A 17,585-nucleotide genomic window follows, 5' to 3' on the forward strand; every position below is an offset into this window, starting at 1 on the left:
TCACCTATCACTTCTTTGATGGAGAGCTGAGTTTCTTGCTGTAGAAGGGCACCAAGCAATGTGTGCTAAGCTATTACCCCAAGAGATATCAGTGAGAGTTAGTAACTGCCCAAGCAGCTCTAGTGCACGTTCCCTTTTTTCAGTAATAGTAATGTTCCCTCCAGAGTTGGGACATTTCATATTTTCATTCTGGCAATAACTACTTTTAGAGGTCTGTGAATTGAGGATTGGGATTTTGGGTGGGCCTTATCTTTATTATTAGTATAACTACAACTTCAAGCGGATTTCTTAAAAATCAAGAGATGAAGGTCTTTTCTGATGACCAAAAGCCTACAAATAATCTTCTGTACTTGTCCACTTAGTAGCAAAACCCCCTCAGATTTTGGGAAGTGCCAGTCTTTCCTGCCTGAGGACAGCATGCACCCGTAGCACCACCCTGTGGTCAGTGGGAATGTGGAATTCATTAGAGCTGAGATTCTGCTGCTGACATGATTCAAGGTCCATATGTGCAGGTGGAATTAGAAGTTGGTAGCCAAGGATCTGCGGCATTGGCTGTTTTGCTTCTGGTATCTCTTTTTTTCCCTTAAAGTCAAACTAGATGACTCGGCTCCTCCTGTTGTTCCCCCACCTCCCTGAGGCCAATAATTAATTCTGTGATTTCAGTGCAGATCTGCATTTTACGAGCATGTGAAGGGATTTCTCACTCGATGAGTTTGACTTCATAATTTGTAGCTTAAATTAGCAGATCAGCAATATCCAGCCTTGGTCTGGTTTCTGTTTGAAGTTTATACTACTTTTTCCAGCCTTGCATTTGGCACATAGATTTTGTATTGAATAAATCAGGGCCCTTAGTGCCGTTACACTGTTTGGCTCTGTGGTATTGATTTCTGTCCCATCTGTGTCCTAAAACTGTTGGGAAAAACTGAACTTCGACTCAAGGCTACGGATGGCAGTTGGAATGGGTCCCTGGTTACTCAGGTCTCACCCAAAGGCCACAGAGAATTTGGCTGTCGGTGAAACTGTCATGTGTATGGGGCAGGATGGATGTGAGGGCTTGCACTGCTGTCTTTGTCACACTCTGACTTGCTTAGGGCCAACACTTTGATGTTTTATTGAGTTGGCATGTCCTAGGGTTGTATTGTTTAAGCTCTAACTTGATTTCTGTTACATCAAGGGTTAAAGGAAGCAGGTTTTGGCTTGTTTTTTTTCTCCAAATACTGGCCATATTTTGCTACTGCGATTGCATGTTGACACAATGATATTTTTCCAGGAAATTGTTGTGTAGTGTGTTTCCCCTCTCTGATTAAATCCTGGAGAAGAACCAAAATAAACAGAAAAATTACTTGAAAAACTAATGAAGTGTCAACGCATCACTGAATATAAATTAGAGTTGGGGAGGCCTTAATCGTTTTCCCTAGTTGTTACAAAATATTATTTTAAGTACTGTTCGTATTATTTAATTGCTGAGATTGCTGAATACTACTGTTTTAAAAGTATTTTCAAATAGTAGATGAAAAAATACCATGGAATTAGAAAACTAACCATAGAGTGCTTTCTCTTCTGGGCGTTGCTGTTGCTGGGTGTTTAAGTGTTGCCATCCTGCTGGGTCAGTGCGGCCTGGTGAGGTGTGGAATTACTGAGTGGGTGATCCTGCCTGTGAATTAAAATACCTGGAACTGGGGGACTTCCCCAGGTGCTGAGATTTCATCTTGTGCTGGGTAATGCATAATTCATGTTTATGTGGATTAAATCTACAGGTATTCGAATGCTCGACCAGCCATTTATGACAGACATTATTGAGGCTTCCTCTATCAGTCATATGCCTCAAGTCATAGATATATACAGTGCCAGCTGGGGACCCACTGATAATGGAAAGACTGTGGATGGACCTAGAGAGCTAACACTGCAAGCGATGGCCGATGGTGTGAACAAGGTAAGTCTTATTAAATAATCTGTGTACTGGGGCAGAATGGTATCTATGCACTCGCTGAAGCCAATGACTTAGGAATACATGGTCCTCCCATAGATGTTGCAGAACACAATGCAGTTGTGTAAATTCTCTCAACTTTCAGCATATTTCAAGGTCCACTGATGTTCTTTCAGCAATACTGTGGCATTTGTTTTATTGTATAGTCTCAGGATGCTGTGCTCTCTTGCATGGAACTGTGTTTATCTCTGGTCAGCTCACATATGGTTTTCATATGCCATCGCAATGAAAGTGGAAGAGCCTGATTCTGTAAATATTTCCCAGGTTGAAGCACACCAGCTGTACTACTGACATCACATTGTCTGTTTAGGTGTGCTACCAGGCTAATGACTGTGTTGGATTTGTAGTGTCTTTCAGGTCACTCATATATTGTCATTATTATGGCTGTGGTTGAACCACAGCTGTTCAGATATCCATGGAATAATATTATTCCTCAGTAGCAGGAGCCTCCTTGTTTATTCCCACCTTTCCACCTCCTCCTAGGAACAGTCTGTGGTCTTTGTTAAAGACACTCAGTATCATCCTGGAATCTGTTAAACTCCATTAGAAGGTTGGGTAAAACATGTGCCACATCTCAACCCCCCAAAAAACACATTCCAAAACAAACAGCCCTTGCATGGCTTGTTCTTCTTCTCTTCGGTGTCATGCAGCCAGGACAATCACAGCTTCTTCTGGTGCTGTAAGGAATGAGCCTCCTCCCTTTGGTTGATCATAGATGGGGTTTCCATAATGAAAAGATCTGAAATTCCCCAGCACATCTGGGGTGCTTTTGTGTGGGAGCTCCATAATTACTCATTTTTCTACCCAAATTATTTCTTCCTCTTACTTGTGCCAGTTTCTCCCACTCTTCATCATCACCTCGTTGTGAGCAGCACATTCAGTTTACCATGTTTTATGCCATGTTAATTAAATCTACTGCTGTGGTAGGTAGCGAAGCATCTAAAGCTTTCTCAAATCCTGACCCTCAAATGTTTTGCCTATAACAGATGAATTATAGTCACCTTCATGCTCTGGCCCATAAAATACGTGGTGCACTACAATAACACAGGAAGACTTGTCACAAATTTCTCTCAAGTCTGCTCGGTTTTGTAGTATAAACTTTATAAACATCTGATGAGCTCAAGGTCGCTGTGAAGCCATCTTACAAAAACTGTATTTCTTCTCATGACTGTCTTTCATTTATCTAGTTGCTGTAAAGATCCTCTTAAATACTCGTGTCTTGGGGACAATCTTTCTTAGGTATGTGACACAGTTGATGTATTTTTAGCAGGACCTTGATGTCTTACAGTTAGTGGATAATTCATCTTCCTTCCACTAATGTTGCTTGGAACAGAGATAAACTCTGAAGATAGAAGAATTTTTGTTAGTCTCCTCCCATGCAGAACTTGTCTAAAAGTAGCAAAAGAGGCACTAATAACCCTGACAGGGGAATGCAAACTAAATTAAATAGAGGTGTTTTACCCTCTCAAGAGAAGCAGATTATAATTTGTAGCTGTGAGGTTTTTTGCAGTTTGGTATTTAAAAGATCTTTCAGTAACTTGCAAGTGTATCGCCATATGCTTCAGTTTGTGGATTTACACTGGAATTAATTTTGTCTTTGAATGTCAAGTGTAGGAGAAGGGATTTTTTTCTTCTGTTTTATTGTCTGGTCAAAGTCTTGTATTTGGGGGTGTTGGTATATTACTTTTTTAATTCCTTCTTGTCAAAGGTGTCTGTAATTCTTTTTAAAAATAATTTGTAATATTAAGGTCGGAAGGGGCCCTGGGACCTCTGGGGTTGAATGCTCATGAATTAGAGAGAATGGTGATGCTGAGCTGCTCTCTGGGAATGATTGCTCTCATGTCTTATCAGAAAGTATAAAACTAACAGGAGAGCCTTAGGAAACCAGGTTTGTCAAACAGCCATTGCAGAATTAGAAAGCAGAAGGAATAATACTGGATTCTACTTAAGAAAGATATCATCCGGGGAAAATTACACTTAATTTTATAGTAGCAGTATCCCAGCTGTCTCCTGGCAATACATGCAGCAAAGAGACAGCTCCACCCCAAGTAACTCCCTTCGCATTGCAGTTATAGCTTTATCTACCCTTATCTTGCTCATTACATTTCCTGTCGTAGAAGGGGTTTTTTGGGTATGGTTTGTTCTGATTTCTTTTCATGGAGAGACATATTTTCTAAAGGTATTTCAATGTGTCAGTGGATGCTGGGTACTCTCCACGGTGCTTTGAAAAACCCACTGCAGGCTTTCCTGCATGTAAATGAAGACCAACCAGCCTTTGATATAATACCCTTTTACCTAGTTTAGGTCTATAATATATGCATCAAATTCTCTATTGACTGTACAAATGTAAATCTCATTTAAGACCATTTTTCAGAATAAAACCCCCTCTTATTAAAGAGAAAAGTATCTTTTATAAACCAAGAGACAAATAAATGTAGTAATTCTTTTTCTCAGTCTAGAGCTGATTCTCACCAGAGTGATGGTTCATGAATTAGTGATGAAGCTGAAATATTGGCAGGGAGGAGGCAACATGCTGAGAATAAAAATGTGTTATTAAACTAAAAGCAATACTTTCAAATGTCATAGAAGGAAATGTAAGATCTCTTGCACAGAGCAAGATTATTATCCTTGCTTCTAATGCAATAAACTAAAAATAAATAAGTGGGAGTGATACAAAATGCAGTTAACTGAGTTGACAAACAAACATTTACCTTGTTGTCGCCACATTTGGGAACCCGACTCAAGGAGAAACTCAAAAGAATTTCATCCTTCACCCAAATTCCATTCCACTGTCCTTTTGAAGTCTTCCTTCCAGAACTGCTAGGATGCCAGGTGACCAGTAACTAATACTGATATGGTGATGCTGACTGCAGAAACTGTGAGACTTCTTGTTTGTGTGTCTGTTTTCATGACTTGAAGCTGTGCTGCCATAACCAGGTGGGCTAAGCCCATCTTCATACTTCTCCTCTACCATTTCCCATTCCTGGCATTAGTTAAACTAATTTTTACCTTCTGTCTTATTGGTACCTTCACTCAGTCTGCTCTTGTTAAATAACATAAATAAAGGCAGCACTAAAATAGCTTAATTAAGGGCAGTAGAATCTGTCTATCAGCTTGGCAGCTCCTTTATGGGCTCTTCTACTAACTGCTTTTCTGAGGCTGAACATAAAAGGATGCCTTGTGCATGAAGTAGGTATCAGTGTAATACACGCCATCAAAAGGTATTGGGGAGGGGACTCTGGCTGCTTTGTGTTATTAAGCCACAATCTCACTCTTTTTTAGTGCAATCTGCTCTTCGCTTTGTTATCTCCTGACTTTTGTTCAGGGGCAATAGTCAGCAGCGTGACTGGGTCACTGAACACAGGTAGTTGCACTGCAAAGATAAATGAGCTGGCAGCTGAAGTAGCAGAAAATTGAGGACGGGGATTGAAAGCATTTCGTATGCACAAACGTCCACCAGCAGTTTGGCAATTACTGCCACTGGTTTGACACAGACACTGGTTTGACTGGTTTGACATTTTACCTAATGCAAATCCCAGCTGCTAGAAAACACGTTTGGCATGTAATTGGAAAGGATTTAATGGAACTGCTCGTGTGCTCACTTTCATCGCTCCTAATCGCTCCATTCCACCTATTTGCAGATGTATTTGTTTGAGCTATGGAGGGATTTTACTGCAGGTGCAGAAATACAAACTAAAATTCAGAGCAGAGCAAGAAACCAGGATGATGGACTTAGGAACAAGTAGCCCGACAGCGTTGAGCACAGTGAGCATCTCCCATCTGATGGAGCAATACTTTCATTTGAGAGGAGGAGGGAGTGAGCTCCTAATAGTGTTTTGGTATAGTGTGGCTGGACAAAGCACTGCTGTGTGATTTATGTATCCCTTGTCTGCCCTGGGCTTGCACACTCGAGGGGCTAGAGAGCTTGGAGGGGGGAGGTAGGGATGGCAGACGGGATTCCTGTGACAGCACAACTCTCCTAAATACAGACCTTTTGTTCTCTGGTACCTTGCTTCCAGAACTGTACCTGCAGTCATCTTGAAGAGGAAGAGGTAACTAGCCCAAGAACTAATTCCACACATGTTTTATGGTAGATCCTCTCTTTAATGCAACATCCAGTAAATGTTTCTTCCTATTTTAGGAGTCCCGTTCTTTCCAGCTTCAGCTATTGGAATTTAAGGCAGTAAACAGAAGTAATCTTAAGATAGGCCAGTCTCTATGTATTGCATTTTTATGATGTAGGCTTTTATATCAGTCGGTTGTGAGAAGTTCCTCGTGGACTGAATTAATTTCTTGAGATTTCGCCTGCTCAGCCAGAATATATAAGACATGATCCATTTGTGCTTGTGCTGGTGAAAATGTTATTGCTTCCATAATATGGCTCTACCTAAGATAATGCTGCACAAGTACAAATTGCCAGGGGAGCAGTATTAAGAATTTATAGTCTCATCATGGCTCTGTAATTGGGCTCACCAATGAAAGAAGAAAGGACGGTGCTAAAAATGAAAGGAAATATTTCTCCTTTGCCTCTCTCCGAGGCCACAGACATTGTGCTACCGTCCTTTGAAATATGCTGAAGATAGCACATTAATAAAGTATGTGCTGTTAGATACCTCTATCATTGTTACATTGGCTCAACAGCCAAGTGAGGATAGGGAAATTAGGTTATGATCTGGCAACTGTCTGATTACCCATTTTCTGAGGAAGCCTTACAAGCTTCTTTATAACCTGTAAGCCCTTTACTATAATATTGCTGTTGTGTTTGGAATGTGCATTATAATTCCATGCCTTGTCTTGCTTATGCAAGCTAAAATCAAGCCTTATTAAAACCCCACGCAAATATGTTATATCTGCTTGGAATTCTGAAGTCACCTGCCAGGGGACATTTTCAGGCTTTTGGAAGGCAGCGTGAGCAGCTTTCCTGACCTGGCCATGGGATACCATGGCAAAACCTCGGTGCTGCTAATTTCTGTTGTGATACTGGCCTCCTTGGGGATACCTTGGTCAACTCAGGACCTTGGCTGTCGTGGGTTTGTGCTTTGCGTGGCCCTTTGTGACAGGGTTAAATACTGCCCTTCACAAAGACTCAAGTGCCTGTCTCCTGAAGAGCAGAAAGCTGCTGTATCAGTAGGTTGGGCCAACATGGTAATATTTGTAAGCTCCGCATGTAAATGTTTTCTTTATTGACATGTAAATTACTGTTTTCTAAGGAGACAACAATAATGTAGCCTGAAAATGTAGATTTTGCTGTTTCGCTCTGACCCCAGGAGTGTTTTGCTTAATCTCTGTGCTGCAACTCAGCAGCCGTGGGCTTTTGCTTCCCAGCAAGGCTGGTGCAAGAGCCAAAAGTGAAGCTGTGAGGTGGGTTCATCACACCAGTTAGGATCTCTGGGCAGAAAAACCACTGTCGTCACTGGTGAAAAGTAAATTCGGTGTTTAGAACCTTTTTCTCAGTGATAATCTAGCTCAGAAATATGGGATTGATTTTTGCAGATATTATGGATGCCAGAACTATGCCTTGAGAATTGCTGGGCTAGAGTAATGCATTATCACTTGTGGTACGCAGCCCAGCGTCCAGCAAAAAGGAACGGATAATGAAAAGGTTTTGTCTCTGCGTTTTCAAAGTGCCCTCTCCCATTTCCCTGCTGGACTGAACCCTAATTGAAACCTAACGCTCTCTCTCTTCACCAAAAGTGTAATTTTCCAATTGTTTCTCTTGGCTAACAAACGTCCATCCAGTTTCAATAGTAATTTAGGCATAGAATATGGCTCAAGTATTATTTTTAGCCAAAGGAGGTATTAAGAATTATGCAATTAATTGGGGGCTTGTGGGGTTCAGTACTTTCTGTGACCAAGTATAGAATAAGTTACGTAAAGCCTTTTGTTAGGTTTTCACAATTATAGGGCTTATTTCTTTGAGAATCTTGTACGCAGCAATCTCTTGACTTGGGTAATTATTGCTTGATCCAAATAGTTTCAGAAATCTGCTAGGAAGAGCCAGATAAGCAGTTATGGAAGGCAACAAAATATGAGATGGACGAAAACACAGGAGAAGCACAACTGAAACATGGTTCCAGGTGTCATCCTTGGCATAGCAGCCAGGTGTTTGGCTGAGTTCTTGCTCCTGCCAAAACAGCCTTTCCTCCTTCCCCATTGAATTGAGGGTTAGATGGCCACCAGTGAAGGGACACCGCCTTCACCAGTGGGGAATTTGAGTAGGATAACCCTGCTGTTGTTTCTCCTGCGCTGAACTCAATGACCTGGGGGTGTGCTGGGCAGGACATGCATCCTGGGATACGGTACAGCAGCTCCAGGCTTTCAGAAGGGGCTGGACGTGGGAGAAGTGCTGAGGCAGTCAGCTCAAAAAAGACAGGTGTCCCCCTGGACGTGTGCCGTGGCAAACTTTGGAAATCCAAATATGTTTCCTGCTTAAAACTTTGGTGTCTGTGTGGTTAAATTGAGGTTACTTGGCTGGGTGTCAGGCATGGATTTTGCCTTAGATTTTAGCACTGCCCAAGAAATCAGAATAGGAAGGGGGTAAGGGGGTCCAGCAAGGCACAGATTGCTCTGGGTGGACCAGCCTGGCAGATGCAGAGGTAGCTGGAGGAGCCAGGAGAGCGAGGGCTCACGGGGCTGTCCAGCTGGCACCACGTCAGGGATGCAGGAACGCGCTCCAGAAAACCCTGGCAGTGCCAAAGAGGAGCAGCAGCTCAGTGATGCCAAGGACTCGCTGCCTCCAGCTGGCTCATGCCACCGAGCCCGACTGCTCGTGCACAGGAGTGGTGAGGAGACCAGGGCAGAGAGAGGTCTCTGCGTGGGCTCCAGGATGTCTTGAGAGCCCAGCCCTGTGCTCCTCGACAGCGGGCAAATGGTCCCACAGCTCCTCCACACTCCATCCTTGCCTTGGCCTGCACCAGCCTGGGGGCACCATGGCGGATTCCCATTGCCTGCCTGAGCTGCAAACGACACTTTCTGAGATAATTAGCAATCGTTACTGAAAGATGCAGTTTTTAATTACAAAACTCGTAAGGATTTTCAAATAATTGAGTCCTGAAGAGAAAGAAACACTCTTTTCAGAGGAAAATACAGTCAAAGTTAATAGGGGATGGAAACTGAGTCCTATTCATAACTCAATAGGACATGTGGCAAAGATGTGAAAAAGCTGTAGAATTTTTCACTTTTCCTGGAAAACCATCCTCTCTCTTACCATAGCAGGCACATAAATTGCTATTAAATTATATAGAAGATGCTGAAACACTTCTGTTTTCTTAAGGGGAAGAATTAGAAAATAGCTATCATATGTCACGCAGAAAGAAAGGTGCTTATAAAATAATGTGCTCTGGATTTGTTACAGAAGGCAATTTCCAGCTGTTTTTGGTTTTTTTTTTTTTTTAAAATGTGCTCCATCTGCATTTTCTTCCTTAGAAATGGGACAGTCCATAAATATCAGCAATCCATTTGGCTGTCCTTATCCTGAAATACCTTTTTACTGCGCCTAAAAAAAAAAGTACTTCCTCATAGTCAGGTGCTGGTTTTTTTTCCCTTCTTACCCTGAGCCCATCTGCCTGCTGGTGTCCTCGTGCTGTTCGTTCCCTGGTACTTGGCTTTTCAGGTCAGGAGTCTGTTCTTTGGTTTTAGCTTGTACTGTTGGAAAACTGTCGGTCCTGATCTGTAACTGAGGGATTAGGCCAAAGCCAAAGGGCATCAGAAACGTGCTGCAAAGACTGTTATGTTCCTTCCATCCATCTTCAGCAACCCCGATGGCCAGAACCCAGGAGCCATTGCAGAGGCCACGCCGTGTTAGAGGCTCAGCTGTTACTACACAGCCACTTGCCAGCCTTGATGGGAAAGGTCAGGGAAGTTGGAGGAGATCTATTTATCAAATACCACCCATTATTATCTGGCAAGTGTGGTCCAGCAATCAAAACTTAGAGAAACACTGCCTTAGTCACAAGCCCGGTAACCATGATGAATGAACGCAATAACAAGGAAAAAGAAGTTTAAGACGTGCCTGAAGTTACATAAAGTGAATTAGGCTCCAGTTCCCTGCCAGCTCGCTTTTGCAGGTTAGTTGAGTAAAGAAGTTTTTCTGGGATTATGCTCTTTAGAAGATGAGAAAAGGGGTAAAAAAAATTTCTCAGGGATATTTTTTGCTAGTAGCACAACATCCCACAAAGGACACTGGAAATAGAAAACCTGCTGTTTCTGGAAAGAGAGCTTCTCAGTAGCTGTCTGTGACTTTCTAAGCATATAGCCTTGCCCAGGATTTAATTCTGGTTTAGCCTGAATTGAGAGGTGGGCCTCTATCGAGCTAGTACTAAATGCACCAAGATTTATTTTCAGCTCTGAGGTACAGGTTCAGATGGCTCAGAGTGTGGGTGCCACGCTGGGCATCGCTTTGGAGGGAAACGAGGAGGTTTCAGCAGGATTCCGTAGGAAAGATACTCTTTAAAATATACCTTACTATCTTGCTGGTCTTCTCTCTTCTTCCTGAGTCTTCCTTCAGGCTCCCTCTGCTTTGTATTGTGCATTACTGCCGCCTTCTCCAGTCCTGCTTTTGGCCTGATTTTACAGCAGCCTAAGTTGGGTGACAGCACTGGAATTTTTTAGGTTCATATAAAGTTGAGATGCAAATAGGAGCTTTCCGTTTGCTTTAAATACAACCCAGTTGGCCCAACTGGGATTTTCCTGGTTTAGACTACTACCATCCAGAGAATTGAAAACTGACTTCCCCTGAAGCCTTGTGTTTCTGCCTGGTAAATGAAACGATGCCTGAGGATGGTCTCCAGGCAGTTTTCCTGCCCAAACTTCCCAACTCCCACAGGTTCTGGCCGTGGGAAATGTAAGCAGCAAGTCTCAACTCCCAGGCACCGAGCTCCTGTTGGGAATTTATCACATGGAAATGAAGCCTTTCCTCACTGTTTAAAATGGCTGGAAGGAAAAGGTTGTTTGAGAACGGGTCCATAGATGCCAAACCCTCCTATTCCTGGCCCCAGCAGCCACCTGCTCTCTGCGTTTGGTGGCAGCCTGCCTTTTTGGGACAGACAGAGATGTGCTGGAGCTGCCACTGAGGCTGTCCAAAGGAGGCAGGTGGTGGCAAGGTGGTGTGATGGTGTGTGTGGGCATGATGGCAAGCTTGGGATGTAGCCTCTGAAGTGAGTCCAAAGCCCAGGGTTGGGCCTTGTAAGGAAAGAAGTCAAAGAGAAAAAAAGGCATAGCTGTTCTTGTTATGCTGATCTTTTTAATTTTTTAAAAGTAGTTTGCTGGAATTATTTTGTTCTTTGAGTATATATTTTTGCAACAGCATCCTCCTCCCTTAAAACTCAAATGATTGATCTCGGATCTTTGTGGGAATTTTTAGACTCATTTCAATAAGCGTTTTCATAGTCATCATCTTAATTATGAAAATCTATGTCCTAGATGCTATGTACCCCAGTGGCAGCAAACCTGCTGTGCAATTCAGTGGATTATAATGCAACTCACTAACATGCTTGAAATAATGAGGTTGCTCTGTTCAGTGGGGTATGATGAAAAATAGAAGCTACTGCTGGGAGCTTAGATTTCATTTAAATTCCTGGCAGAAGAGGTTCCCTATTAAAATACCATTGCAGGTTGCTATGTTTGTATATTCTTCAACATCCATTTCGTGCTGGACAATGAAGAGACCAGAGGAGATTTTTTTTCTCACATTCTGCCCAATGTATATAAATGGTGTGTTAAATTGAGGTGTGTTAAATTGAGGCCTCGCGCCCTTCTGGTGCTGTGAAAAGAGGTGAGACGAGGAAGCTGAGTTGATCCCTTCCCACTCCTTGCTTGCCTGGGAGCTGGGGAGAGAACAGGGATTTCTTTCCTTTAACTAATGGGAAGCCTTTATAGCTGCCCTTCAGCGTCAGTCTCTCCCATCCATCTCTCGCCTTCTCAGTGTAATGGGTAGAACTTCTTTCTGTAGATGATTCATATGGTCCCATAACTTTATTTTCTGCTTAGTAGTAGAAGCTGGTTTGTCAGAAAAACAGCTCTGAGTCAGTGATATCTTTGGAGACAAATCTATTGAGAGAAAAAGGTGCCAGTTTTACAGAGTTTTTCAGCCATTGCCTGGGCCTAATTGGATCTCACAAACCCGGCGTATGAGATGACCTATATCCCTTTTAAAAGAACGCTTTCCTCATAGCACTTAGACCTTGACATAAACGCTAATGAATCCATAAAATGTCTCAGCATCTGGCACAGGAGCCTTCAGGGCGTGAAGCTAAACAGGAGATAAATGGAAGTGCACTGTGTACGTGAGGCTGCAGAACTGGCGGTGGCTGCCAGTTAACTGCATTTAATAACCTGCAGAAGTCCATGTTATTTCAGCTTAAGGTTGATGTATGTTTTGTTTGGACCAGTTTTCTCCTTTCTAGGTGCCTAGCTTTACAATTAGATGTGCTGTTTAAAGTAGCTGCTATCTCCTATTTGCCATTTAACACAAAAGGGTCTCTTTTCCCCTTTTACAGGGCCGAGGCGGCAAAGGAAGCATCTATGTGTGGGCCTCTGGAGATGGGGGCAGCTACGACGACTGTAACTGTGATGGTTACGCATCCAGCATGTGGACAATCTCCATCAATTCTGCTATAAACGATGGACGGACGGCTCTGTATGATGAAAGCTGCTCTTCAACCTTAGCCTCCACCTTTAGCAACGGGAGGAAGAGAAATCCGGAGGCTGGCGTGGTGAGTCCAGATATTATTGTGCTGTTGCTGCTGTCTTTGTGCACTCCCACGACCTGTTACAACTCTATCTGCTTTGGAGCAGCAGATGGTTCTTTGTTGAGATGGATGTTTTCTCATCTGCAATACGTGATGGTGCCAAAACTGTCAGCTGAGGAGATGTGGGATTAATATTGAGAACAGCAATGATCTTCCATCTCTTAGAGCTTCATGTTGTCGGTGCTTTCCTTTATTAGAAATCAGATTTAGAAGTTCAATTGCACTCTTTGCAGAGGACAGTGTGACAAAAAGTCACTGTAAAAACCAAAATGAGAAGTGTCAACATCTGAGATCATACTTACTCGAACTGACAACAGCAGTCATGAACCAGACTTCTGCTGTGCTATACAAGCTGCACAGAGCAGAAAGACATGGTCACCCACAGAGGAACTGGGGGGGGTCACATCACCCTCATTGTACCCAAGGCCCCTCCAGGGCCATACCTACAACTGGAAAATGTGCAGTTTCGGTTCGAGTGTAGTTGGGATTCTCTTCCACCGCACTGATTGCTGCTCTTCAGCACCTTCAGACTCACCAGGACATAGTCTAATTCACAGAGTAGAAAATTCAGGTGTAGTAGCTCAAGGTTAGTTTTTGTCAACAGCTTTTACACATTTTCCATGGCCCTGTCTGACACCCCAAAGACATGCTCCTAAAGGCCCACGTGCAGTAGCAGATGGAAAAATACTGATTTTGGACTTGGTATCAGCTCTGTGCTGATACAGCCAAGATGATCTGTGGCACCTTTGTAATTATCACCATCAAATGTATTTCTGAGGTTTCCTTCTGGTCTCTTCTAGTGACTGATCTGCACAGCCTGGTGCTGCTGCTGGTTCTGGAGTTGCACAAATGTTAGAAAGCTCAATACTGTTAACAATTCTGGTCTCAAATCCCTCTGTACCCACGTGGGAATTTAAGGCTTTTGGTTAAACTGTGTTTGTAGGAAATAAATGCCATGTTTGTAGGAAATAAATGCCATCTACATGAGTTTATGAGTTCTAAGTGGTAATGAACATTGTTTTACTACATCATGATCTAGTCTTGCATTTACAGCTTCTGTAACTATGTCTCACTGTGTTTTTAAATTGGTACGCTGTTCTAAAGGGAAGAAAACACGCAAGAGCAAGGACACAAAATCCACTTGCTGTATTTTTTGTGAGTCTGTAGCTGCAAGGAAAATGGGCTGGCTGGTTTCATTAATTACATCTAATATCATTGCAGGCTACAACGGACTTGTATGGGAACTGCACGCTGCGTCACTCGGGAACGTCTGCAGCTGCCCCTGAAGCCGCCGGAGTGTTCGCCTTGGCCCTGGAGGCTAAGTATGCTGTTGAGAAATTTCTTGTGAGCTCTAGAGAGGAGAGGGCCTGCAGTTTGTTGGATGTTGTTCATCATTTAAGTTGGCTGTCTGTGGCACAGGGCTAGAACAAGCAGCTAACAGGCTGCTGCTACAGCAGTGACGTGCACGGTAACTTACAGGTGGAGCAACAGTCTCGCCAAAGCCATATGGCAGATGCCTTTTGGCTGACAAGCTCTCTCTGTGTCCTCTCCATCCACTGCTTCCAGGGGTTTGTCTTCTCCAGCACTGTTAGGAGGAAGAGATTATTGCATTCCTCCACATGCCCAGTGTGGAATGCCCAGCCTACAAAAACACAAGAACAAACCTGTAGTATCAGAGGGGAGTTCACCTTGTGCCACATACTGTCTGCAGTCACAGATGCTTTAGGAAGGGTACAACAAAGGGGGATTTGGCAATCAGTGGTTTGGAAAGAGAGCAGTCAGCCTGTCCTGTTTAATAGCCACGGGCACACTTATCTTCCTTGAATTTGTCTGGTTTTCAACTTGTCTGTATTTGGCACCTGTGTCATCCAGTGGCAATCAGTTCCACAGTATTAGTATTTTTGATGATGGTGGTGGGCAATGTTTCCTTTGTTTTTTCTTAGCCCATTGCTGGTAATTTGCTTCTGTGCTACATCGTTTCTCTGTTACATGAAAGAGTAAATATCCATTTTCTATTTACCATCTCCATGCTATTCACAACATCGGAGCCCTCTCATATATCTTGTTTATCATCTTCTCTAACAATTAGGAAGAGTTTTCCTTACAATAACCTATACCATGTTTTTATTTTGTGTAAAATTATTTTATGAAGTCAGGCAACATTTGCTCAGCTTCAGTTGCTGTAACCATGGCGTGAAGCGAGCACTATGTACAGAATTTCCCTCAACAGCACAGCAGAATGAAGATTTGGCAGAGGAGACAGAGTTTACATCATTAGCAGAGCACTGGTTGTTGTGCTCGGAGCATGACTTGGGCCAAGTCTCATTTTTCAGGTTTCATACAGGTAAAACACACATGCCAGGTGCTTGACTTTGGAGGATCATTCCTTCTGCTATCAAATTCGTTCATTGGACAGCCACCATGTAACAAACTAAGATGGCCATAAAAATATAAAGGTTTAATGAATTTTTGGACTACTGCATGTTTAACGTGGACTACAACCTGAGAACCTACAGGCAGACTGGCTCTATTAAAATATGTTGTGTAGAACTGCCCTGGCTGAGTTACAGCAGCCTTCACAGGAACGGCTGACTATCTCCTGTGCAGACAGCTCCTGCCTGCAGTACGTCTGACAGTTCATATATAATGTATATCTGACACGGCTCTAAAGCCAGACCAGTCTGTGAAATGGAAAGTACAGTTTTGAGTAGCTCTTAAAAGATTTCAGTAAGAGTGATGCAAGTGATATCTGGTTTTCAGCTGTGTCACCTTGGAAAAATGATGGTAATTGGCTATTCGGGTGTACATTCAGCATGCACACATGCTTATTACTTAGGGCACAGAAAGCTGAAAAGCGGATCCTTTTAGGCTGATGGTTTGAATCAGACACATTGTAGTGTTCAAAGAGTTCATCATAAAACAACTGGAATAGCTTTAGTTATGTAGAATTAGAATGTCAGTTCTAAAGCTTCCAGAATAATAACTTAAAAGTGCCCTTCCTGTCATCGTAATCACTGCAAATCTAGGAAGACAAGAGCTGATGATGAAAAATGATCACTGAATCTAGACAAATGTTACTTGACTGCATCCGTCCATGCTAGTGTATCATGGGTGACAAACCCCTACCCTACCTTATAATGCAAACCTGCAGCCACCCACAGCCTATACATCCATATTCACAGAACACTGAAATTACTAACACCTTCCTTGATTGTTGTAGCTCATCAGCTTCATCAGATTGGGGCTTCTCGGGATGAGGCTTGGAAGGTCCATGGGAAAAGCAGGAGGAGCAGGCAAGGAAAAGAGGGCAAGATTTAAGAGGAAGGTTAGGCGAAAATCTGTCATCATCATCTTCTTTCTGTATACTTTTCAGGATCTGGTATAATACCCCACTCATTTTATTAGCTTAAAAATTGCACGGTGGATCTATAATGTCTAGTTAAAAGCGGTTGTTTTCAAGAACAGGGAAACAATCAGAAGTGATTTTGCAATTTTGGGGAATACATTTTGGGGAAGTACTATACAATTAAAACCTATTCTTGTTCCCACTGAAATCAACAGCAGCTTTGTTATTGATATATGTATAGATACAATTTCTGTGTGATTCATAGAAGCAAATTTTACCAAAAGCCTTACTCAAACAAGTCTTTAATTATCCGCTTGGAAATACTGTACTGTTTGGTTTCTGTGTTGCTCTTCCACAGCTTGGATCTGACATGGAGAGACATGCAGCATCTGACAGTGCTCACCTCCAAGAGGAACCAGCTTCACGATGAGGTTCATCAGTGGCGTAGAAATGGCGTTGGGCTGGAATTCAACCATCTGTTTGGCTACGGTGTCCTAGATGCAGGAGCAATGGTTAAGATGGCGAAAGACTGGAAGACTGTCCCCGAGAGATTCCATTGTGTTGGAGGCTCAATACAGGAACCTGAGTAAGTGAATGTTCTCGTATACGTATTTTGGCTTTTTCCAGGCATTTAGGAGACCACAAGCATACAAATACATTGACAAAGACATAGATAGTCAAAGAAAGATAACACTTTTTTCTAAGAAAGCCAGACATTACCAGTAGCATTCCAACTATATCAATAAGTTGATAAAATAAACTACATGCTCTTTCAGTTCTTGGTTTGCTGGAGGAGTGCATCCCACAGCTCCTGTATCACCATTGCTAGTGCCAGTGGTGTTACTAGCAGCATCCCTTCCCCCTGGGGACTTACAGGTAGGTCTGTGCCAGAGTTTCTGCAAATAAAGAGCCTGTGCATAAGAGGAAATCTGGGAGGCTGGCACTGCAAATTACATAAACTGCTGCCACATGTAGTACCTGTCAGCCAGGTCATATCTCCTTGTGACATATTCCAGCAGACAGTTTTATCTCCAGAAGACTGGCACAATCATCTACAGGTACCAGTGATTCAGTTTGAAGACTATAGCATTTAATTGTGTTTGGGTTTATGTTCTTCAAATCTCTAATTGCAGGCTAGGTAGTCAAATTATTTTCTGATTTACCTTCATGTGCTAAAGTGAATGAGTCAACAAGTGAATGAATTAATACTAATTGACTGCAACAGCTATAGTTCAATTTAATTACTCAAAATACTAATCTAATAATGGGCAATTTATGTCTATACCATTTGAATTTGAGTTTTCAGTGCCATTTTTGAAGGCATCATTATTCAATTGGAAAAAGAAAGGAAATCAGTACGCCACCCTGGCACGTTGCTCAGCCAGGCAAAGAATAAGTTTGTTCCCAGCCTCCAGGTGGGTTTGTATTTGCAGGATCCCAGGTTCTACCAGCTGAGATCTGAGTTTTAATTTATCTGGCCTGCTGTGCATGTTCTAGGTAGGAA

At 42.7% G+C, this 17,585-nt stretch overlaps 1 protein-coding gene across 2 annotated transcripts in view; it reads left to right on the plus strand.

Moving 5' to 3' along the window:
* Positions 1–17,585, plus strand: part of PCSK2 (proprotein convertase subtilisin/kexin type 2) — a 135,557-nt gene that overhangs the window by 108,422 nt on the left and 9,550 nt on the right. For both annotated transcript variants that reach the window (XM_014966447.1, XM_014966446.1), the window contains exons 8-11: positions 1,758–1,933; positions 12,484–12,699; positions 13,957–14,057; positions 16,440–16,667. In XM_014966447.1, the coding sequence (XP_014821933.1) occupies positions 1,758–1,933; positions 12,484–12,699; positions 13,957–14,057; positions 16,440–16,667 (721 nt within the window). The remainder of the gene's footprint in view (positions 1–1,757; positions 1,934–12,483; positions 12,700–13,956; positions 14,058–16,439; positions 16,668–17,585) is intronic.

The sequence above is a fragment of the Calidris pugnax genome, unplaced genomic scaffold (assembly GCF_001431845.1).
Source record: "Calidris pugnax isolate Ruff unplaced genomic scaffold, ASM143184v1 scaffold31, whole genome shotgun sequence".
Lineage (NCBI taxonomy): Eukaryota > Metazoa > Chordata > Aves > Charadriiformes > Scolopacidae > Calidris > Calidris pugnax.